The sequence below is a fragment of the Thamnophis elegans genome, chromosome 7, assembly GCF_009769535.1.
Source record: "Thamnophis elegans isolate rThaEle1 chromosome 7, rThaEle1.pri, whole genome shotgun sequence".
Taxonomy (NCBI): domain Eukaryota; kingdom Metazoa; phylum Chordata; class Lepidosauria; order Squamata; family Colubridae; genus Thamnophis; species Thamnophis elegans.
In genome coordinates, this window is record NC_045547.1 from 10589151 (window position 1) to 10611004 (window position 21854).

Sequence of the window (21854 nt, forward strand, 5' to 3'; positions counted from 1 at the left end):
GCCTGAGTGATGGAATATTGATCGAATCTTTGGGAGGGAAGCACAACAGCCACTCGGTCTTTTCTGGGTTGAGCACAAGCTTGTTAACCCTCATCCAGTCCATAACGGCTTCAAGGCCTCGGTTCATCACGTCTGCTGCTTCATTGAGTTGGCACGGGGCGGACAAATACAATTGAGTATCGTCCGCATATTGATGGTATCTGATCCCGTGCCTGCGGATGATCTCTCCCAGCGGTTTCATGTAGATGTTGAATAGTAGGGGGGATAAGACCGAGCCCTGAGGCACCCCATAAGTTAGGGGCCTAGGGGACGATCTCTGCCCCCCCACTAACACCGACTGCGACCTGTCCGAGAGGTAGGAGGAGAACCACCGCAAGACGGTGCCTCCCACTCCCACCTCCCGCAGTCGTCGCAGAAGGATACCATGGTCGATGGTATCGAAAGCCGCTGAGAGGTCAAGGAGGACCAGGATGGAGGAATGTCCTCCATCTCTGGCTCTCCAGAGATCATCGGTCAATGCGACCAAAGCGGTTTCTGTGCTGTAACCGGGTCTGAAGCCTGACTGGAAGGGGTCTAGATAGTTTGCTTCCTCCAAGGACCGTTGGAGCTGGAAGGCCACCACCTTCTCAACAACCTTCCCCAGGAAGGGAAGGTTGGATACTGGGCGATAGTTATTAAGAACAGCTGGATCCAGAGATGGTTTCTTCAGGAGGGGTCTCACCACCGCCACTTTCAGTGCGGCGGGGAAGTTCCCCTCCCGAAGAGAGGCGGTAACAACCGCCTGGATCCAGCCTCGTGTCACCTCACTGCTGGTAGTAACCAGCCATGAGGGACACGGATCCAGTACACAGGTGGAGGTACTTACAGCCCTCATGGCCTTGTCCACATCCCCGGGGGCAACGTCCTGAAACTCAACCCAGATGTTCTACTTGATCCTCCTGTGCCTCGGCTGGAACTGCGGGGGTGGAGTCCAAGTCCGACCGAAACCGAGCAATTTTGTCCGCTAAGAATTGGGCATAATCCTCAGCTCTGCCCTGCAAGGGTTCCCCCGCTTCCCTTTTATTCAGTAGGGAGCGGGTTATCCTAAACAGGGCGGCTGGGCGGGACTCAGCGGACGCAACCAAGGTGGCTATGTAAGATCTTTTCGCTGCCCTAATTGCCCTGGTGTATTCCTTGGTGCAGGTAGTTACCATTGCTCGGCTCGATTCGGACTTATCGGACCTCCAACGGTGCTCTAGGCATCTCCTCCGGCGCTTCATCTCCCGGAGTTCCTCGGTGAACCAAGGAGGTCTCCGGGATCCGCCGCCTCGGAGGGGCCGTAGTGGCGCAATCCGGTCGAGGGCCTCCGATGCTGCCGAGTGCCACGCAGCAACCAGAGTCTCTACCGGACTGTGGGCGAAAGTGTCAGGAATAACCCCAAGCTCCGTCTGGAACCTTAACGGTTCCATAAGTCGCCTGGGGCGGAACCACCTGGTCGGTTCCTCCTCCCTACAGTGGGGGTTTGGTCTCCGGAAGTCGAGCCTCAGTAGGCAGTGGTCTGACCACGACAGGGGTATGATGTCGTTCCCCCTCAGACCAAGATCACAAATCCACTGCTCCGAGAGAAATACGAGGTCAAGCGTGTGCCCCGCTGAATGGGTTGGGCCCCGAATTACTTGGGTCAAGCCCATGGCTGTCATGGAAGCCATGAACTCCTGCGCCCCATCAGAGTTTTCACCGAGCGACGGCAAATTAAAGTCCCCCAGGACCATCAACCTAGGGAACTCAATTGCCAGCTCGGCTACCGACTCGAGGAGCGAGGGGAGGGCTGCTGCAACGCTGTTGGGAGGCAGGTACGTTAACAGCAGACCCACTTGACCCTTGAGGTCCAACTTCATCAGCAGAGACTCACACCCGACAATCTCCGGAGCAGGGACCCTACGAGGAACTAACGACTCCCGGATAACAATGGCCACACCCCCACCCCTTCCCTGGGCTCTCGGCTGGTGTAGCACCTGAAATCCTTCTGGGCACAGCTCTACAAGGGGGACTCCTCCCTCTGGGCCCAGCCAGGTTTCAGTAATACATGCCAGGTCTACCCTCTCGTCTAAAATTAAGTCCCGGACGAGAGGAGCTTTATGTACAACAGACCTGGCATTTAGCGACAACAGCCTGAGACCAGGGTCCTGACTACTTGCGCCATCTGGTCTCGGAGTGGGACTCATAGGGCCGGAAGGAGGGATCTCTGTAATGTAGCGAACCCTCCTTCCCCGGTAATGGCCTGCCCTAAAGTCCCCGCCGTATCTGCCCCTCCCTGCTACGACCGTAATACCCCGACCCTCTCCCGTGTCTCTGGACCCCTCAACCAATATATTATATTGGATGGGAGCAGGGGTGGGTTTCTCGCCCCGTTCCAACCGGTTTGGTTGCTGGCGGCGTCCTCGTGCATGCGCACGGCGCACGCATGCGTGCTAGCATCTGTGCGATGCTCCAGCTGCTCCTGGAGGATCGTGCAGGCGCTGTATGCGTCCTGCGCATGCGTGGAAGCGCAGAACTCGTCAAAACCGGGTAAGGAGCGCGGGTGGGCGGGTGGGCCAGTCGCCGTTCCCGGAAGTTACTTACTTCTGGGTTCGCCGACCAACCGGTTCGCAGGGACCGCTGCGAACCGGTTGAAACCCACCTCTGGATGGGAGAGCCGAGGTGGTGCAGTGGTTAGAGTGCAGTACTGCAGGCCATTTCAGCTGACTGCTATCTGCAGTTCGGCGGTTCTAATCTCACCGGCTCAAGGTTGACTCAGCCTTCCATTCTTCCGAGGTGGGTGAAATGAGGACCCAGACTGTGGGGGCGATATGCTGACTCTGTAAACCGCTTAGAGAGGGCTGAAAGCCCTATGAAGCGGTATATAAGTCGAACTGCTATTGCTATAAGAAAGATGGGCCTCAGGCTATTTGCCTCCCTCTTTGGCTTTTGTTTAAGGTAAAGGTAAAGGTTTCCCTCGCACATATGTGCTAGTCGTTCCCAACTCTAGGGGGTGGTGCGCATCTCCATTTCAAAGCCGATGAACCAGCGCTGTCCGAAGACGTCTCCGTGGTCATGTGGCTGGCATGACTAAATGCCAAAGGTGCACGGAACGCTGTTACCTTCCCACCAAAGGTGGTTCTTGTTTTTTCTATTTGCATTTTTACATGCTTTCGAACTGCTAGGTTGGCAGAAGCTGGGACAAGTCAAGGGAGCTCACTCCGTTACATGGCACTAGGGATTCGAACTGCCGACCTTTCTGATCGCCAAGCTCAAAATCTTAGCCACTGAGCCACCGCGTCCCTCGGACTTTTGTTTACTTGAAGTTTAGTTGAATTAATTTATAGACAGGGTTCATAGCAAAGGCAGTTTGCTAATCAAACGTTTGCAAGGAGAAAACCATGACTAGAGACCACCAAGTTCTTAACATCGTTTAGCTTTTTGAATCCTGCAATTCACAAGATAAAATAATCAACATATACTTTCGGCATCGTCACGTGGGATTCTTGCCACCCTTCCTGGGAACTCATTAGCGATGGGCTAAATGGTAATATTTATAAGATTAATTTAGGCCACCTGGAGATTCTTGAGCAATAGTTCACAACTGTTTCAAATTACTCCCATCTTTCAAACTATTTTTCTCTATTTTGACAGGTTTTTTTATGGCTGTTACTTAGAATGTTTCTTTTTGTCTTTCATTTCTAACTCTTCCAGACCACAACCAAAATATGCAGTTTATAGTGCAAAAACAATGAAATACAGTAAGAATAAATAAAACAATTCAAATGAATTAAACATTAATCCCCATAGGTGCCCAATCCCAATGGCTATCTATGTATCCCTGCAATGGTATCAATCTAAATAGCTAACGGGAATAGAAAACCCATCTATGTCTTATTTTTATCCTATTCTGACCGAGGCTTCCCAAGAGCATGAAGCAAACTCCTTGTCCCAATAAAAACTCCTTTTATTAATTTATTGTGAAATCTGCTCATTCACACCCAGCAAAGTCTTTCAAGGGAGGATTTACAGTCACAGACCTTATCTGGCTTGGAGAGCTGCCAGGCCGATATCTGCAAAGGATATCTTGGCAAGGAGTCTCGGAGAGTCACAAACCAATTAAGTGAACTAATGGTCTCCTGCAAACTCCACTCCCCTTTCGCTCCTCTTTTATTTCCTCTGGGAGGAAATAAAAGTAAGGCCCACCGTGGCCTTACTCCCAAATCGACCGCTGTTCCTTAGCTGTTCCCTTCGTCTGGCAACTCTGTGCATGCGCACACTGGGAACAGGCTCCAGCTGTTCATCTGCCTCACTGCTGTCTGACTCTGAAGGCAGCTGATAGCTGGCATACAGCACTGGCCCCATCTCTGTCTCCAACAGAGAGCCCTCATCAGAGCCTTCCCCAGACACCAGGACTGGCCCATGTTCCTCCCCAACCTTCACGCTGTCCAAATCTTCTGCCAGCTCTGTTGGCCGCTGGCGGGCCACAACATATTCTATGCTTTGACTGAGTTCAAAAAACTAAGAAGGCTGCCTACAAAAGCGACAGCATCTGCCTGGTGGTGTTCTATGGCACCCTTTATGACCTGCAGACTTCAACTCCCAGAATTCCTGAGCCAGCACGGTCCACAGATCGTAAAGGGACAGGAATTGTGCACCCTTCAAGACCTCTCCCTAACCAGCACAGCAACTGGTAGCTTCAAAAGCTGAACAGAGATACAACTAGGGGTAGCGGTAATCTTGTTGTCAGAGTGGAGTGCGATGGAAGGTGGTTTGGGTTCATTTATTAAAATGAAGCCTGAAGCATCCTATGACTTATAGAAAGAGGTACTGTTCTCAAGCAGTAGAACGTGTAAGGAGAAGTGGTGGAGGAGCAGTATTAAGAGCTGTTGTAGAACTGGGGAAGAATGGAGTAGTCAGGAGTAAGTACTGTATTTTTCAGAGTATAAGAAGCACCTTCCCCCCCCCCCCCCGAATAAGAGGATGAAAATCTGGGTGTGTCTTATACACTGATTACAGCATTTTTGACCTCCCAAACCCCCGCCCTCTTCACAAAAATGGACATGCAGAGGGTTTGGGAGGCCTGCAAAGTGCTCCTGGGGGCTGGGGAGGGCAAAAATGAGTGAAAAATATGCCGTTTTTTGCTCGTTTTTGCCTGCCAGCCCCCAGGAGCACTTTGCAGGCCTCTCAAACTCTCTATATGCCCTTTTTTCACAAAAAAAATGAGGCGTGCAGAAGGTTTGGGAGGTCTGTGCAAAAACTTTTTTTAAAAAAATTACCTCTTCAAAATCTTGGTATGTCTTATACTCCAGTGCGTTCTATACTCCAAAAAATATGGTATTAGTCTTTGAATGCTTGTTTGAGTGTTGCCTAGAAACCTATGTGGCTGTATTGGCTCTCTTGTGTTTTAGAGCCCACTGACTTGGGTATACGGAAAAAAATCTGTAGCATGGGAGGGATAGGAAATCATGAGAAAAAGCAGGCCTAGAATGTTAAGATTAGTCGTAGCCATTTTGGCTTTTTATGGAGAACATTCAAAATGGGCTTTTATTGTTGTTGTTGTTGTTGTTTATCTGTAAAATGCAGAAATGAATAGTAAATGCTAAAGATAAAGGATAAAGAAGCCACAGAATATTATTTAACTTGGGATTTGTTTTATCAATGGTTAGATAATAAAGGTAGAAACTAGAAGTTGGAAGAATACTATTATATACAAGTATTGTGTTTCCCTGAAAACAAGACAGGGTCTTATTTTATTTTGACCCTCGAAATAAGCGCTTGGCCTTATTTTCGGGGCGGTCTTATTATTTTTGAGGTGCAGGAGGGGGCGAGCGTGGTCACCTCATGGCTGCTGCTGTGTTGCAATATTTTCGGGGAGGGCTTATTTTAGCGCATGAACTCAAAAGCCCGATTGGGCTTATTATCCAGGGAGGTCTTATTTTCAGGGAAACAGGGTATTATGTGTATGTAAAATGACCCAGACAGTACACTGTCTATTAAATACTTAAGTATGTGAAAGAAAAATGTATAAATAAATTGTTGTTTTTTAAAATGTGGTCGTCCCCCCCCAATCAGGCCTTGGCATTCCTTGGCAGCAGGGAGCTTGTACATTGGCCGCACCATGTATAATATCTTAACTCTCTTGCAATCTTGTTTTTTTCTCATTTTAATCATTTGTTTTCATTGGTTTTTACATTTAGGTTTAATAATGGGCTTTATTGTACATAAGCAAGATTGACTTTGTATGAGGTGGGTGGCCATTTAGATTAGATTTGATGAGATTAGATTAGATCAGATAGATAGAAATCCATTTGAAATGATGATACACATAAATTACTCTTTTTACTCCTATTGCTCAGAAAACTACCTAGAAGTATGGATGAAGCCAAGAAGAGCCAAGCTTGAGTTTACCATAGTTATCTGTTGTGGCCCAGCAGGAGCCGTTGGAGCTGCCACCAGACTCCAAGAGCGAGGGGCCCTGTGAGTCGGCTCTGGAGGATGTAGAGGACCCTGGACAGGGTTCCGACTCCGAGCAGGGCGCAGAGAGGCTGGTTGGCCACTAGGAGGCACCTGAGCCTTGGACCAGTGGGGAGGAGACAAGGGAGAGTGAGCCGGAAGCCAGTAGTGAGTTGTTCCTGGATTCACGGCATCGAAGAGCTACTAGGCATCAGGAACAATTACGCAATTACAGGAGGTAATTGCACTCAGCTGGTGGTCATTAGGCTCCTCTCCAGACTATAAAAAGGCTACTTGTGCACATGCCCCTCTTTGCAGAAGTCAACACAGAATCGAATGTCGGAGAACTTTGTATGAGCTGGATTGCTGCCAAGCCTTATCTGTGTTTATTGCTGCCCAAGTTTGTCTGTGCTGGGTTGCTGCCAAGGACCTGTTTGTCTGTGAATTAAATGCTGTAATTTATCTCTGGCTCGGAGTGTGGAACGAGGGGGGCTGATGTCAAAGATTTCAGATCCTGCATTTTCTCTTTTCCACCCTATGTCCTCATACTCATCAGTCAACGCTCTGGAGCTACTGAGCATCTTCAGTATTCATCCTCAACCCAAAACATAATCGGAAACTCTTTGGTTCCCCAAGGTGAAAGAAACTGACTGGTCTTACAAGTGCAAGAAGAGTAGGCTGAGCCTGGAGGGGCGGTGTTAAGCAAGTCATCAGCCTAGAGTCATTACATTCCCATAAATGGACTAAGTTCAACCCTTCATGAATTCTGTTATCTCTTATCTACATAATTTAGTTACTGACCATTACTTGACTAGATTACTGTGTATAGGCATGAGCAATGCATCAGCTTAATTGGAACTTAATTTGTAGTCCTGATCCCGATCTTTCGTGCCTGACGACAAGTTTTGCTAAATCAGCAGAGAACTTCAAGGAGCACAGCCAGGAGGCTGTCATGATATGAAGCTTGTTTATATCTTTTGGTAAAGATTGTATAGCTCCATATCATCTCCCTACAATGGCAAGGAGAAAATACCTGAATACTTGATTATTTAGAAATGGTTTATTCTCCACCAACTAGTGAGTTGGTTTGGAGAGTTTAGTAGTGACATATTTTCCTTTCTTCATTTTTAACCAGATGTCCACGAATGGAATTTTGAAATTGACGCTAAGCATGCGGCATACAAATATGATAAACACAGAACATGTTTTGAAACCCCAGCTTTACAAACAAAACAAAACAGAAACAATGGGCTTAATTTTTTCAAATGCTGATTTCAAGACTCTACAGCCTGTGTTGGTTAACAGATTTTTCTTAGATGGCATCAAGCTTTCATAAGCTCAGATGCATGGAGTTGCTGGACCGATTTTGGATTTAAATTGGACTGAGGATAGGGGTTGGGGAATGGAGGGGAGAACTGGTTGGTTGTGCAGATGCAGCTTATACGCGAGACAAATTATAAGTATCAAATCAATTGTGGTATGTTAAAAACCTATTGTGTTTGTTGAGGCTTCTGGAAAGGCTGAACCTTTTCAGCAGTCTCTCACTCAACTGTACTGTTAAAGTTAAAATTATAGGGCTGGAAGGAACTGTTCTGACCTAGGCTTCTCCAAAAATCACGAGGCAGGGTCCCGGTCCCGACAAAACCCCTTTTATTAAAGGAATGTGAATTCCTCTCATTCACATTCAGCAAAGGCCTGCCAAACAGTCTTTCAAAGGAATATTTAGGACTACAGACCTTATCTATCTTGGAAAGCTGCCATGTAAATATTTTCCAAATGAGGTGCTGCGCAAGGAAAGACTGGGCACAGAGTCTCTGAGATTCACGGACAGATCTTCACACTCCTGAAACTAATCTAATGACCGAACGAATGAATTGTTTCCTGCAAAAGCCCACTCCCCTTTCGCTCCTCTTTTATCTTCTATGGGAGGGGCCATTCACCATCCACCTGTTGCTTTACTCCCAACTCTACCCTGATTTCTGAGTTGTTCTTTTCTTCTGGCAGCTCTGCGCATGTGCACACTGGGAGCAGGCTCTAGCTGTTCCTCTGACTCACCGCTGTCTGGCTCCGTAGGCATCTGATCACTACCAGATGGCCTTAGCCTTGTCTCTTCCTCCAATGCAGAGCCCTCGTCCGAGCCTTCCCCAGACTCCAGGACTGGCCCATGCTCCTTCCCAACCTCCTCACTTTCCAACTCTGCTGCCAGTTCTGCTGGCCGCTGGTGGGCCACAACAGGGATCTCTGTGATCTTCTAGTCCAATCTTCTCCTCAAGGCAGGAGTCTTATACCATCCCAGTCGAATGGTTGTCCAGTCTATTTTTGGAAAACTCCAACATTGGAACACCCACAACCACAGGAGGCAAGTTATTCCACTGATAGGAAATATCTCCTTACTTTTAGGCTGGATCTCTATTTAACAAGCTTCCACCCATTACTTCTTGTCTTCCCCTCTGGTGCTTTGCAGAGTAAGCCAATCCCATCTGCTTTGTGACAGCTCCTCAAGTACTGGAAGACAGTTATCATGCCCCCCCCTCCTTCTCTTTGATTAGACATATCTAACTCCTTCAAGTGTTCATCATATGATTTAGCCTCCAGACCATTCTCATCTTTGTTGCTCTTCTCTGCCCACTTTCCAGGAACACAGTTCCCTTCCTCCAAAATGGCTTCTTTGAGATCTCTAATAGACTGTCCTGGCAGGTTGTAATCATGGGGGTTCGCATGGGTTCAGGCTATCCTCTAGTTAGGATTCTGCCCAGGTCAGCAAACTCCCAAATAGCAATAGCAATAGCAGTTAGACTTATATACTGCTTCATAGGGCTTTCAGCCCTCTCTAAGCGGTTTACAGAGGCAGCATATTGCCCCCAACAACAATCCGGGTCCTCATTTTACCCACCTCGGAAGGATGGAAGGCCGAGTCAACCCTGAGCCGGTGAGATTTGAACAGCCAAACTGCAGAACTGTCAGTCAGCTGAAGTAGCCTGCAGTGCTGCATTTAACCACTGCGCCACCTCGGCTCATGATGAGCCACTTAAGTTTCTGGATTTCCAGAACCTCCTGTTCATCATGCCAGGTAAATGCAGGGCCCACATGGAGGCTCAAAAGTAGGGGGGGGGGGAAACGGGTCTACCTGAGGTTCCAGAAGTCCAGAAACGGGCCTGTTTCCAACCTCCAGAGCCCTTGGGAAGCAGTTTTTGCCCTCCCGGAGGCTTGAAAAAACCCTCCGGAACCTGGAGAGGGCAAAACATAGGCCTACTGGAAGTTCCAGAAATGGCCCTGTTTCCAGCCCCTGGAGGACCTCTGGAGCCCAGGGGAAGCAGTTTTCGCCCTCCCAGAGGCTCGAGGAACCCCCCCCCCGGAGCTTTGGGAGGGCACAAATAGCCCCCCTGGTGGCGCAGGAGGTTGATTAGGCTCTGCCCACTCTGGCTCCGCCCACCTAACAACGGGGCAGAGAACTCATTGCTGCAATTTTTGAAGCCCGGCCCTGGTTGCAATGATGTGATATTTACTTGGTTCTTGTTTCGACTTCCCGAAGTCAAACCTCCATACCAGACTCTTTTTAATTTCTGGCTATTAAATGGACTAAAGCAGCTCTCCTCTCCCAATGTCTACATCTCCTTCTCAGGTACATTAGCGAAGCCCTGTTACATTCGACAGTGAATGGGATACCTCCACAGGCAGCAAAGGATGCAACATGACGGTCTCGGGGGCAAACGCCCTGCAGTGCGGGCCCGCTTGGGTTGGCTCCTTGGCGCAATGTGTCTCGTCTTCATTCTGCACAATGTCACTGCTGTCGCTGTTATTCGTCTCATAGTCGGAGGTGGCCTGCGCAGGATCATCTAAAATGAAAACCCAACTGCCTGTTACTGCTGTTAAGGACCCGACGGGGGACAAAATCTCTTTCATTGAACCAACCAAAGCAGATCCTCATAGCAATTCCATCAACAGGAATCAGAGTCCCACCAGTGGTGGCATTCAAATTTTTTTTACTACCAGTTCTGTGGGTGTGGCTTGGTAGGCGTGGCTTGGTGGGAATGATACTGTAAAATCTCCATTCCCTCCCCACTCCTGGGGAAGGATAGTGCAAAATCCCCATTCCCTCCCCACTCCTGGGGAAAGGATGCTGTAAAATCCCCATTCCCTCCCCACTTCAGGGGAAGGATACTGTAAAATCTCCATTCCCTCCCCACTCCAGGGGAAGGATGGTGCAAAATCCCCATATCCTCCCCACTCCTGGGGGAAGTATGCTGTAAAATCCCCATTCCCTCCCCACTTCAGGGGAAGCATACTGTAAAATCTCCATTCCCTCCCCACTCCAGAGGAAGGATATTGCAAAATCCCCATTCCCTCCCCACTCCAGGGAAAGGATACTGTAAAATCCCCATTCCCTCCCCACTCCAGGGAAAGGATACTGTAAAATCTCCATTCCCACCCCACTCCAGGGGAATGATGCTGTAAAATCCCCATTCCCTCCCCACCCCATTAACCTGCTTTCCAGCTCTGTTCTGTGCAGGGCAACAAAAGAAGACCCAGCCAATCAGCTGGGACTCGGGAGACAATAAATAGATGGGGGCAGAGTCAGTCAGAGGTGGTATTTGCCGGTTCTCCGAACTACTCAAAATTTCCACTACCGGTTCGCCAGAACTGGTCAGAACCAGCTGAATACCACCTCTGAGTCCCACCCCGTCCCAAGCTGGATCTTCAGGTACAGTAGACGCCTACTTACCTGTCCTGTTCAAGGTATGCACGGCCCCGTCATTCCTATCCAGCATTCCTTCTCTGCGGTCTGTTTGGCTGTATGGCCTGCCACAGCTGGAAAACAGATGGTTTGACAGAAATTCGGTCAAACAGTGGGCAAGCAGCAAATGGATTGAAAGTGATCTATTAGGAGCAGTAACTGATGTAACTGCACATTCCTTTTCCTGATTCCTACATGCAAACGGATTGCTTGATTAATGCTCACTTAATGAGCAGATTTGGGTCCATGCATATATTTCTTCCCACAACTGGGGGAGCGGCTGGTCAGTCTACACACCCATAAATCTGTCCTCATGTCCTCATTAGCCCGCATTGTTTTTTTTTTTAAGAAATATGTAGAAAAACCACATCTTTCTTATTCGCACACATAATTTCCCCAACATCTGGATTTTGTACCCATTTACGGTATCTCTGTTTGCAAACAATCCTGTCCAATGTACACACCCGTGTGAGACGGTTCCCAGTGCGCGCAGTTTTGAACGCTACTTTTAGACTTAACGGTATTGCAAAATTGAGAATCTGCATGAAGCAAAGGATAATTGTTCCAATCTGCCTCTTTCGAGTGGGTTAAATCGCATTACTTCAAAACGTGGAGCAAATGGAATTCCCCCCTTCCCCCAATCCTGGTATGCAACACATAATTGATATATAACAGAGGTGGAAAACAGTTTTACAGTTAGGGGCCACACTTTACAAAAAAAAAAAAATCACTTGGCTTCCAGGGATCATAGAGGATGTGGTGGTAATAAAAAAAAAGCAGTTTATATACATTCTCACACCCACACACAAGTACGCGGAGCTGTTGATGGAAAGGCAAGAGAACAGAGAACGGAAGAGTGAAAAGCAAAGGTGAGAGACAAAATTGTTCTAGAAATCAAAACAATCGCAAAGAATAGTTTCATTCTGAAACTCACCAGCAGGAAAAGAGTCATCACCGTTTCTTGTGGACCAGAACATGCAGTAAGACTCGTTTGATTACACTAGGACAGGGGTGTCAAACTCAAGGCCCGCGGGCTGGATTCAGCCCATGGGGTGCTTAGATCTGGCCTGGAAACAGAGAAGGACCAGCCGGCGGTGCCTCAGACAGCTCTTCCAAGCTCAATTTTGGCTGTCAGAGGATTACAGGAGGCCGTCGCAGCTGAAAACGGGGCTTGTGGGGCTGCATGCAGTCCCCCCAAGGTCCATTTTGGCTGCAGAGGGTTGCAAGAAGCCATTGCAGATGAAAATGGAGCTTGGGAGCTTGTTTTCGCTGGCAGAGTGCTCGTTCCCACAGGCACCTCCCAACACGAGTCACATCGAGCTGGCCACACCCGCCAGGGCCACGCCCCCCACCTCCCCCGAGGTCAAACCCAATCCTGGTGCGGCCCTCAACGAAATTGAGTTTGACACCCCTGCACTAGTACGTCTATTAACTAGCTACAGGTAGTCCTCGACGTACGACCACAATTGAGCCCAAAACCTCTAGCGCTCTATGAGACAGTTGTTCAATGAGCTTTGCCCCATTTTACGACCTTCCTTGCCACCGTTGTTAAAGTGAATCCCTGCGGTTGTAACACGGTTGTTAAGTGAATCTGGCTTCTCCATCGATTTTCCTTGTCACAAAAGATCACAACAGGAGGTTACAAGACTCCCGGGGGCATTGTAACCGTCATAAATATGAGCAAGTTGCCAAGCATCCGAATTCTTATCATGTGAACACCGGGGGATGCTGCAACGGTTTTGGGATACGTAGTCAGAAGTCGTTTTTTTCCAGTGCTGTTGTAAACCGAACAGTTGTAAATCGAGGACTACCTGCCTATCTGTCTGCCTGTAATCCATGGGCACGCAGAATGATTTTTAAAAAATCATTGAAGTGCTAATAGATGTTTTTGTTTCATTCTTTAAGCCTAAATCCGACAATTCTTATTTCCTTTATGCCTCGCACCTGTCAAATGTTAGTATCTATAGCTGGGGGGAGATGTCTGACCTTGCCAAAAAAAACAACAACCCCAGGATTAGAGACTCTAAGCCCGTGATGGCGAACCTATGGCATGCGGGCCACAGGTGGCACAGGGAGCCATTCCTGAGGACATGCGAGGCGTTGCCCTGTCAGCTCCAGCGCACCTGCGCGTGCTGGCCAGCTTATTTTCGGCCTTGATTTTCAGCCATTTTTCATCCTCCGAAAAACCGTCCAGTGTGCAAACCAAAAGTTCGGGAACGGACTTCCGCTTTGCGCGTTGGGCTGTTTTTCACCCTCCGGAGGTTCCTAGAAAGCCTCTGGAGCCTGGGGAGGGCGAAAAACAGACCTACCAGGCCCACCGGAAGTCAGGAAACAGGCTGTTTCCGGTCTCCAGAAGGCCTCCAGGGGGTGGGGGAGGCCGTTTTTGCCCTCTCCGGGCTTGCAACTTTGCAACTTTAATAAAACTTTGCAACTTTAATAAAACTTTGCAACTTTAATAAAACTTTGCAACTTTAATAAAATTTGTATGCCGCCCACTCCCTAGGGACTCTGGGCGGCTCCAAGAAAGCCGTGTGCGCATACACATGGGTGTGTGTGTGTGTCATGTGTGCATCCGCAGGGGTCACGGCATGGGGGGGCATGAAATTATGGGAGTGGGTATGTGACTGTGCTCGATTTTTCGTCTCACCCGAGACGAAAAACGTTCACCATCACTGCCCTAGACAACCTATAATTTACATTGTTCCCTCTGATAAATTCATAAATTCAACGGCCCAATGAAACCTTCAGGTTTCGCAGGAGTAGAAAGAGCGGCTGAGGTTCATCTCAGCGGGAATCACTAGAAAATGAGCAATAATGCTTTCACCCGTTTTCGCAGCACTATCAGGCAGATCAGAGTGGGAAAGGATCCCTAATTTAATGTAATAACCCCAAGGTCTCAAGAAGTTCCTATTTTCCTACAAAAGCCGCCCTCTGATGACCATCAAATGCTCTGTGGATGGAGAAAGTGGAGTAAAAAGACTAAGAGGGGGATAGCAACGTAAAAGTGACTTTAAAAAAAAAAGGGATGTCAACCTTTTGGGGCACAAGAAATCACAGGTTTTATTTTGCTGGCTACGGTATTTATAAATTGGCTTCTCGGAACCTCAACAGGCCGTAGCAATAGCACTGGAGTGGGATTTCAGAATTTTTGGGGATTGGCTGGGGTTCAGCCGAGGCCGGAGATCATTAACTTCTTATTTTGCCAAGTGCCGTTTTCAAAATAAAATGAAAAATATGGGCTGCCAAACGTACGATTTGAGCCCAGATGACAGCAACCTGATCTTAGAAGGTTCCATAGGGAGGAATTGGGAGGGAGCAGGCTGGATCAGCTCTGGTTTTAGAAAAAACTTCACAAATTACAAAGTGTGCTCTGCAAGAGAGAGAGAGAGAGAGAGACACTCCGCGAAGTCAATTCTCCGATTAATAAAACGGTCTGTAAAACCAATTCCAAGTGTCAGTCTGGGTTGGCTCGGTCACCTCTGAAATTGTCCCCTGGAAACCGTCTTCTGTGAATTCATAATTTAAGTTCATCGTATCTTAAGTGCTCAGCATGTTATAAGATGTCAAAGCTCTGACCTGCTTTCCCATCAGACTTACACAAGGAGGGGGGTGGGGGAATGGGCCTGGGTGAATTTCGCCCTTCCTTGCAACTTGCTTCGTAGAGAGAGATGCAGAAATAGTCCTCGATTTATGACTATTTAAGGAAAGTTGGAAGTTAGGGCAGTCTCAGACTTGTAAGTGATGGGCCTGGCACTGTTCTGACCCGAAGTTTCCCAAGAGCATGAGGCAAACTCCTGGTCCCGACAAAAAAACCCTTTTATTAATTTCCTGTGAATTCTGCTCATTCACATCCTGCAAAGTCTTTCAATGGAGGATTTACAATCACAGACCTTATCTGGCTTGGAGAGCTGACAGGCTGATATCTGCAGAACTTGGCAAGGAGTCTCGGAGAGTCACGAACCAATTAAGTGAACTAATTGTCTCCTGCAAACTCCACTCCCCTTTCGCTCCTCTTTTATTTCCTCTGGGAGGTGCCAGTCATCGTCCATTTGTGGCCTTACTCACAAGTCGACCCCTGTTCTTTAGCTGTTCCCTTCGTCTGGCAACTCTGTGCATGCACCCACTGGGAACAGGCTCCAGCTGTTCATCTGCCTCACTGATGTCTGACTCTGAAGGCAGCTGATAACTGGCATACAGCTCTGGCCCCCTCTCTGCCTCCGACACAGCTTGCATTAATGACGGTTACAGCATCTTGTAGCCATGTGATCACAATTCCTGATTTCCTTGGTAGCTTCTGACAAGCAAACTGAGGGAGCCTGATTCGCTTAATGACCATGTGATTTGCTGAATGACCATAGTGATTCACTTAATGACTGCGGTAAAAAATGGTCACAAAATTGACTCCAGTCATGTGATGACTCACTTTATGACTGCGTGGATTTTTCCACTAAAAGAAACCCTGGTCCCAGCTGTAGTCCTAAGTCGAGGACTACAGGTATTCTTCAACTTATGACCAAAATTGAGGCCAACATTTATGTTGCTAAGTGAGAAATTTGCTAAGTGAATTTTGCCCCATGTTACGACTTTTGCCACGTTTGTTAAGTGAATCACTGCAGCTGTTAAATGGGTCACACGGTTGTAGCTTCATCATTGATTTTTCTTGTCAGAAGGTCACAAAAGGGGATCACATGAACCCTGGGAAACTGCAACCGTCATAAATACGAGTCAGTGGCGAAGTGTTTGGATTTTGACCCCGTGACCATGGGGATGCTTCAATGGTCATAAGTGTGAAAAATGGTCATAACTCACTTTTTTCAGTGCCGTTGCAACTTTGAATGGTCACTAAGCGAACTGTTGTATGTTGAGGACTACCCATCCTGGTAGCCCTTTAATGCTCCCTTAGAAGCTGAGAAGGTAGAATTCAAATCCGGATGTACTTAAAGGAGAGCAAATGATTTGTGGCTTGGATTATGTTTTCTTCCAAATGCTGGCAGTACTTTAGTTCCAAGAAATCAAAATGTAGAATATAATTGCGTACAGAAAGCCAAGAATTTGATCCCGGATGACAACGCAGATGACTTACAGTCAGGCATACTGCAGTTTTCCAAAGAAATGTTGCATGTGACATGCAACACAATCCAGGTTTTGGGTAGAAATCACTTATTACAACATACTGGGTAACATGATTATACTATGTAGAGATTCTGAATCTTAGCTGTGAAATCCAGCTGGGTGACTTTGAGCCAATCACCAGGAGATGGTGAGTTCTAGTCCCACGTTAGGCATGAAATCAGCCAGGTGACTTTGGGCCAATCACCAGGAGATGGTGAGTTCTAGTCTCACGTTAGGCATGAAAGCCAGCTGGGTGACTTTGGGCCAATCACCAGGAGATGGTGAGTTCTAGTCCTACGTTAGGCATGAAATCAGCCAGGTGACTTTGGGCCAATCACCAGGAGATGGTGAGTTCTAGTCCCACGTTAGGCATGAAAGCCAGCTGGGTGACTTTGGGCCAATCACCAGGAGATGGTGAGTTCTAGTCCCACGTTAGGCATGAAAGCCAGCTGGGTGACTTTGGGCCAATCACCAGGAGATGGTGAGTTCTAGTCCTACGTTAGGCATGAAATCAGCCAGGTGACTTTGGGCCAATCACCAGGAGATGATGAGTTCTAGTCCCACGTTAGGCATGAAAGCCAGCTGGGTGACTTTGGGCCAATCACCAGGAGATGGTGAGTTCTAGTCCCACGTTAGGCATGAAAGCCAGCTGGGTGACTTTGGGCCAATCACCAGGAGATGGTGAGTTCTAGTCCCACGTTAGGCATGAAAGCCAGCTGGGTGACTTTGGGCCAATCACCCAGAGGCGGTGAGTTCTAGTCTCATATTAGGCATGAAAGCCAGCTGGGTGACTTTGGAGCAATCACCAGGTGATGGTTGAGTTCTGGTCCCACAATAGGCATGAAATCAGATGGTGACTTTGGGCCAATCACCAGGAGGTGGTGAGTTCTAGTCCCTCCTTAGGCATAAAAGCCAGGTCTCTAAAAGCCTGATCCACCTCACAGGTTTGTAATTATGAGGAAAATGAGACGAGAAAGGCACGTTGGAAACGTATGATGGATACATTTGCCACCTTGAGTGATTTGTAAACATAAAGAGAGGATATTACCAAATTAATAACTATGCCTATCATATCAGTTCAATTCTTCCCCTAATCCAAGGACCACGTGTTTCAAAAGGGAAATATTTCACATAAGTGATGACAGAATGGCATTACTAAAACAGAGGAGTGATTTGGGGTTCATTTGTCCCTCAGAGAGAGGGCAGGATAATACGCTATTAGGCATGCTAATGGTGTTCATGGATTAAAGCATTCAGTTCTTTTTCCCCACACAAAAGGATTAGTGGACAATTATACCACTGCACCGCTTGGTTTATTAATTAGGTTGATGTCCTTTCTTATTCATCTCCTCCTCTCTGAACTTGAGAAGTAAGCTAGGATTCCTTGGTATGCACGGCCATTTTGGTGAATTTGGTGGTCTTTCGGGAGGCGAAAAATGCTGTATTCAGTGTATAAGATGCACCCAGATTTTCATCCTCTTTTCTGAGGGAAAAAGGTGCTTCTTATATTCCGATAAATATGGTAACTCGGATTCTTTGGCATGAAAAACATACTGTAAAATCCTTCCTTCAACCCCAAATTTAATTTTCACGGGGGAAGCCACACAGCTCGGTTTGGAAGACCTCCCGTTGGAGCTCTTACAGGGACTTTGAACCTGGCATCTAAGCCGAAACGGACAGCGTTCAACGACGGATCAAAGGGTTTTTATTTTTTTTTCAAATACTTGGGTTTATCAGTTTGTCGGTTGACCTTATTTTCCCCTGGATCTCAGCCGTCCACATTCCGAAACTCAAGGAATAAAGGACATGACCTAAATCAATTTCGTTGGGAAATGAGATGGCTATCTGGAACGGCCACCTGACAGAATCCATCCCACCACATATTTCATTTCCACAAAGTCGTTGAGGGGAAATGAAGACAAGATGTGAGCTATCTCGAAGCTCTGTGCCTCTGCCAAGAACAATTCCAAGCCTCTGAACTCAACTATCACTCGGTTATTCTACAAGCAGCATCCTGCAGTGATTTAACAAGCCACACCTTTATTTCCCCCACTTCTGAGATGGAAGAAGAATCCAGAAACCATCAGGGGCAGGGGTGGGTTCCTGGTTTGCTTGAGGGCGCACCGCACAAATGCTTCACACGCTCACGCATGCACAGTGCAATAAAAATGGTTCTGCGCATGCGAAGAAACAAAAAACAAGATGGCGGCAGCTATGGCATCGCCCAGAGAACTGGTGGCAGGCCTGGGTCACTGCCGGTTCCAGCGACCCAGGCTGCAAAACTACTATCGGTTTGTCCAAACTGGTAAGAACCCACCACTAATCAGCGGCCACCAAAATGCCACCTGCTAAAAGAGCTCAGTTTACACTTTCTCCATGCAGCCACTAAAAGGTTGAACAGAGGCTGAGGAACCTTTGGAAATGGTTAAAGGAGTAGTAGTTTTAAAACCGGGACGGGGCGTTAATTTTCCCAAGGAGCGCCAACCAATAGCTGCCAACCAACAAAGCTGCATAGGTACACGTGCATGCATACCCACAGACTGCGGATTCAATTCTACAGAGGAATGATTGAGTCTGTCATCTGCACCTCTATAACTGTCTGGTTTGGCTCTGCAACCCAACAAGACAGACACGGACTTCGGAGGATAATTAGATCTGCAGAAAAACAATTGCTGCCAACCTGCCTTCCACTGAGGACCTGTACACTGCATGAGTCAAAAAGAGGACTGTGAAAATATTTACAGACCCCTCACATCCTGGAGATAAATTGTTTCAACGCCTACCCTCAAAACGACGCTATAGGGCACTGCACACTAAGACAACTAGAGACAAGGACAGTTTTTCCCCCGAATGCCATCACTCTGCTAAACAACTAATTCCCACAATATTGTCAAGTTATCTACTAAGAATGTATTACTAGTATTCTTCTGATCCTTCCTAGTAACTATCTTTTCCCACTTAGGACTATAACCATGTTGCTTGTATCTTTACAATTTATATTGTTGTTTTTTTAGTATGATTTGATTGCTTATTAGTAACCTATGACTATCACTAAGCGTTGTATCTTATGATTCTTGAAGAATGTATTCTATTTTATTTTTCTTTATGTACACTGAGAGCATATGCACCAAAGACAAATTTCTTGTGTGTCCAATCACCCGTGGCCAATAAAGTATTCTATTCCATTCCATTCCATTCCATTCCATTCTATTCTATTCTATTCTGTGTGCGGGGGAAGCAGTCACTTCAAAATAAAAGCAATCCACACAGGCTGGACAGGGACAGGCAAAGAGACCGAAATAAAATACCCAGGTCTGTTTTAGAATGACAAAACAAAATAAAACAAATTAAAATTAATAAATTAAAATAAATTAAAATTTAAAAGGTAGAAAAATAAATTAAAATATAAATAAAAATTAATTAAAAATGAAATGAAATGAAAAAATATAATATAAAATAAAAATGTAGATAAATAAAAAATATAAAATAAAAATTAATAAATATATAAAATGAAATGAATAAAATAATAAAATGAAATAAAATGAAATAAAATGAAATAAAATGAAATGGAAAATGGTGGTCTCAGACTCCCAGGACAGAAAAGTGATGGACAGCGGCTGCAAATATAGCAGCTGGCTCACAGCGGACCAATCCCTGCTCCATCATTCTTTTTCACTGATCTCTACAACTACTGGCAGCTGCTGATGGATAAGAATGAAAGTTGAACATTTTTTGGAAAGATTCACTTCCTGCTTCCTTAGGAGAGCAGGATATCCCCCCCCCACCCTAATAAATTAATATTAGAAGACACCGTTCTCATCCAGCTGTTAACAGCTATTTTCCACTGCTGTTTTTTTTTTTAATTATTTGCTGTGAACCTGTCTTAAATACAATTACACTTGGGTCTGTCTTTAACCTGTTTTTAAAATCAATTCTGCTTCCTTAGGATAGCAGGATATCGCCCCCCCCTAATAAATTAATATTAGAAGACACCGTTCTCATCCAGCTGTTAACAGCTATTTTCCACTGCTGTTTTTTTTTTAAATTATTTGCTGTGAACCTGTCTTAAATACAATTACACTTGGGTCTGTCTTTAACCTGTTTTTAAAATTCTCAGGTACAGGTTAGTTCAATCATGTATACCTTATGCATGCACCACCTTGAATTAATTGTAGCATTAATTGTAAAAATAATAAAGGTGTGATAGAGTAAAATCAGGGGTAGTCAACCTTTTTATACCTACTGCCCACTTTTGTACCTCTGTTAGTAGTAAAATTTTCTAACCGCCCACCGGTTCCACAGTAATGGTGATTTGTAAAGTAGGGAAGTAACTTTACTTTATAAAATTTATAAAGCAGAGTTACAGCAAACCCCTACCGCCCACCATGAAAGCTGGAATGTCCACTAGTGGGCGGTAGAGACCAGGTTGACTACCAATGGAGTAAATAAAATAAACTCCCATATTTACAGGCCCAGGTTGGGGAAGGCTTATCCAAGGCACTGATATCGATCAGCTCCATTGAAGAAAGCTCAGAGATCAGGAAAGAAATACACGACCAAGTAAGGAAAATATAGGAAGCTCCAACAAGTAGAGAAGTATTATCTTACCTACTGCAAATGACAGAGGTGCCTTCCACAGGCTCCGATAGGATAGGGGCACTCTGAGTGCAACCTAAGACCTTGTGAGGCTTGATGGCTTGGACAGTGGCCATGACAGTCAACTCTGGAAATTGTTCTCCTGAGGTTCTACGGATGGGACTGTTGGCTGGTGTGCCCTGGACGGGTGAATGGCTTGGGGAGACAAGAGGCGAAATATTCGGGGAGATACCTGTGGAATGGGAAAAGAGCATTACTTTTAAAATTGCGAGTGTGTGTGTGTGTGTGTGTGTGTGTGTGTGTGTGTGTGTCTATATCTATCTATCTATCTATCTATCTATCTATCTATCTATCATCTATCTATCTATCTATCTATCTATCTATCTATCTATCTATCTATCTATCTATCTATCTATCTATCTACCATCCATCCATCCATCCATATCTATCTATCTATCTATCTATCTATCTATCTATCTATCTATCTATCATCTATCCATCCATCCATCCATCCATCCATCCATCCATCCATCCATCCATCCATCTATCTATCATCTCTTTCTAAAGCCCACCCTCTATGAATAGTCCTTAACTCACCACAACTGGAACCAGAATTTTGCTTGCTAAACAAAGTGTTTGTTAAATGAATCACATACAATTTTACAAGGTGTTTTTTTTTTTTTTGCAATGTTAGTTATGTGAATACCCCCCCCCTCCCTCCTGCTGACTTTGGATGCAAGAGGTCGGCTGGTAAGATTCCCAAAGGATGATCATAGGATCCCAGGATGCGGCAACCAACCATCTGAAACACAGGCAGGCTGCCAAGCACCTGAATTCTGATCATGTGACCATGAGGAGGCTACAGTGGGGATGCCCCAAAGGTTGTAAGTGGGAGGACAAGCTGTTTTTCAGTGCCACTATAAACTTCCATGACTGGTTCTCGTATGTATGTGTTCTG

General features: G+C 46.4%; 1 protein-coding gene across 1 annotated transcript in view; it reads right to left on the reverse strand.

Annotated features, from left to right (window-relative positions):
• The window catches only part of PDE3A (phosphodiesterase 3A), a 299321-nt gene that overhangs the window by 24990 nt on the left and 252477 nt on the right, over positions 1–21854 (reverse strand). The window contains exons 5-7 of the mRNA XM_032220535.1: positions 20909–21128; positions 11177–11262; positions 10120–10289 (exon numbers count right to left, since the gene is read on the reverse strand). Of these exons, the coding sequence (XP_032076426.1) occupies positions 10120–10289; positions 11177–11262; positions 20909–21128 (476 nt within the window). The remainder of the gene's footprint in view (positions 1–10119; positions 10290–11176; positions 11263–20908; positions 21129–21854) is intronic.